Source organism: Triticum dicoccoides, chromosome 1B, assembly GCF_002162155.2.
Source record: "Triticum dicoccoides isolate Atlit2015 ecotype Zavitan chromosome 1B, WEW_v2.0, whole genome shotgun sequence".
In the NCBI taxonomy this organism is placed as follows: domain Eukaryota; kingdom Viridiplantae; phylum Streptophyta; class Magnoliopsida; order Poales; family Poaceae; genus Triticum; species Triticum dicoccoides.
The window spans coordinates 460,209,071-460,211,272 of NC_041381.1; the positions used below are offsets into that span (position 1 = coordinate 460,209,071).

General features: G+C 43.2%; 1 protein-coding gene across 2 annotated transcripts in view; it reads right to left on the reverse strand.

The window, feature by feature from the left end:
- LOC119341223 overlaps positions 1-2,196 on the reverse strand; it is an 8,388-nt gene extending 6,192 nt beyond the window's left edge. For both annotated transcript variants that reach the window (XM_037613101.1, XM_037613094.1), the window contains exons 1-6: positions 1,783-2,196; positions 1,592-1,693; positions 1,454-1,486; positions 1,267-1,334; positions 769-866; positions 539-590 (exon numbers count right to left, since the gene is read on the reverse strand). In XM_037613101.1, coding sequence (XP_037468998.1) covers positions 539-590; positions 769-866; positions 1,267-1,334; positions 1,454-1,486; positions 1,592-1,693; positions 1,783-2,167 — 738 coding nt within the window. In that variant the 5' untranslated portion in view covers positions 2,168-2,196. The remainder of the gene's footprint in view (positions 1-538; positions 591-768; positions 867-1,266; positions 1,335-1,453; positions 1,487-1,591; positions 1,694-1,782) is intronic.
- Between the last annotated feature and the right edge of the window lie 6 nt (positions 2,197-2,202).

A 2,202-nucleotide genomic window follows, 5' to 3' on the forward strand; every position in this document is an offset into this window, starting at 1 on the left:
GGGAGCAAATAAGTGAGATGATAAATGACAAATACACAACAACTTTCATTCACATTGACAAAAATTGTCTTTACCATTGGTCATGGTGGGTTTATCAGTGCAAATTAATCAGATTGCTTAACTCTATCAATAAACTATAAAAATAATACAAATACTATCGGGTGGACAATAATAAGACAACTCCATTATACATACTGGGGGTGCTTATGTAGATGTACAAGTCTTCAAATCATTTAAGCTATATAGTACATCAGTAAAATCAAACGCATCTCTAGAATCAAACACATAAGTGAAATCGAACACATCTCTGGAATCTCATCTGTTGCCTTTTGGGGATGCTTATGTGATGTAGAGAAGTCTTCAAATCATGTCTATCCTTTTTATATTTGCCATACTTCTGTATCGGCAAAGTATTTGTGTAATTTACTTGGAAACGTAAAGCAAGTGGGCAGATAAACCAATCTAGAGTAGTACTTATGCATTATGCGGTCAAATAGGGCGATGCGTGGGTAGGGTGCTAATGATGCTTAATGCTTACCTCTTCTGGCCTGCCAGGTGAAATAGACCTCAGAATTAGAGTCTTGTACTTCCTGGGGAAGAAACGAACATGAAACCATAATGTTAACTCTTTTCTGCTCTTCCGAACAATAGCATAGTAATAATATTTATTCTCTGTGCTCTTACAAAACAAACAAAATAGAATAATGTCAAAGCAAAAACTCCAGCTAGAATTTTTTCAGTGCCATCAATTAAATAGAATATTTTTACCCATTCATTATGCATTTTTCCAGAAATCCTGATTTTCTCCCAGTGTCAGCAGCATAGTCCATAGTTGGAAGCTCCTTCTTATAAAGCCTCAGAACTTCCTAAACAATTAAGAGCGAAATACACGTTACCACAATATTCTTGGTACAATCATTAATGCTTTGGCACTAAATATCATCCCTGCAGTATTATATCAGCCAATTAAAAACTGAACTCTAGCTTCCAGAAACCTAATGCCACAGTTATCACAACTCAATAAGTATTTTTACTATGGTTATATCTAAATTAAGTCTGTGTCCAATTGTACCAATGTGTATAGCCAATATGCATCCATGTAATCCTTCAAAAAAAAATCTTTGAGGAAATCGCTGTAAAACATGTAGTCTACAATCAAGCACTCTACAGTATCAGAATCAGAAAGTAAAACTCAGACAATATAGCACTTGTTTGTCCCTCGTGCAACAGAAAGCTAAATACAAAGGTTACAAAAAGTTCGGTTACCTGGAGCAAAGATTTATTTAGGCTATCGGCCTCATTGGGGTTCAGAAGGATGAAATCAGAACCCTCACCTGCAGACAATACAGATGTTACATCAGAGCAGTTAACAGAACCAACACTGATTCGACTCCCCTACTTGTTCTTCTCTCATAAGAAAATGGCGCGCACACTCCAACACTATTACACTAACCAGTCCCATCAGAAGAACTCCTGGCTCCATCGACTGCACAGGGATCATTGAGAAAAAAGCTGTGGCATCAAGAACGGCATCTAGGAAAAAAAGCAGAAGAAAGGAAATGCGGGGAACACGGTATTCCTCGCGCCATACCCGTGATCAAGATCTTCGCGCCCCTGGCTCCCGAAATGGTGAGATTCTGCTCCGTGGACACGCACCTTAGGCCGCTCCCGTGGATCTCCACCTTGCAGTTGCCTGCAAAACGGGTGGTTTCGCCTTGTGGGTGAGGCACAATCTACCGCCTGGTTGGGGAATCGTCGCGTCGGGGGAAGGGTTCCGCGTACCGATGGAGAGGGCGGGGGAGGAGGCCTCGGCGCCGCCGGCCTTCGCCTTCGTCTTCCGTGGTCTTCCCATCTGGTGATCCACTTGCTCGGATAGTTCGCGGATATTCAGCAGGGACTCGAGCCTCGACTCTGAAGCAGCTATGGCTAATGGCTGGTTGGGATGCGAAAAGAGGAGTTTGGGCGGGGTGCGGGTGTGATTTGGAGTTTGGGCGGGGATTTCCGCGCGGGAACGAAAAGAGGAAATTATAGTTTTTTTAGGCAGTAATCTGCGCCAGTGCGCCGGCCGGGAGTTTCGGCCGCGCACACAGCCGTTCGATTGGATCCCATCTTCTTCCCTCCCGTCGTCTTCAATCTGAGTCAACGCGCTTCTCCTGATTAGACCCATCCACCGTAGCTTCACGGCATGAACAAAAAAGGGGC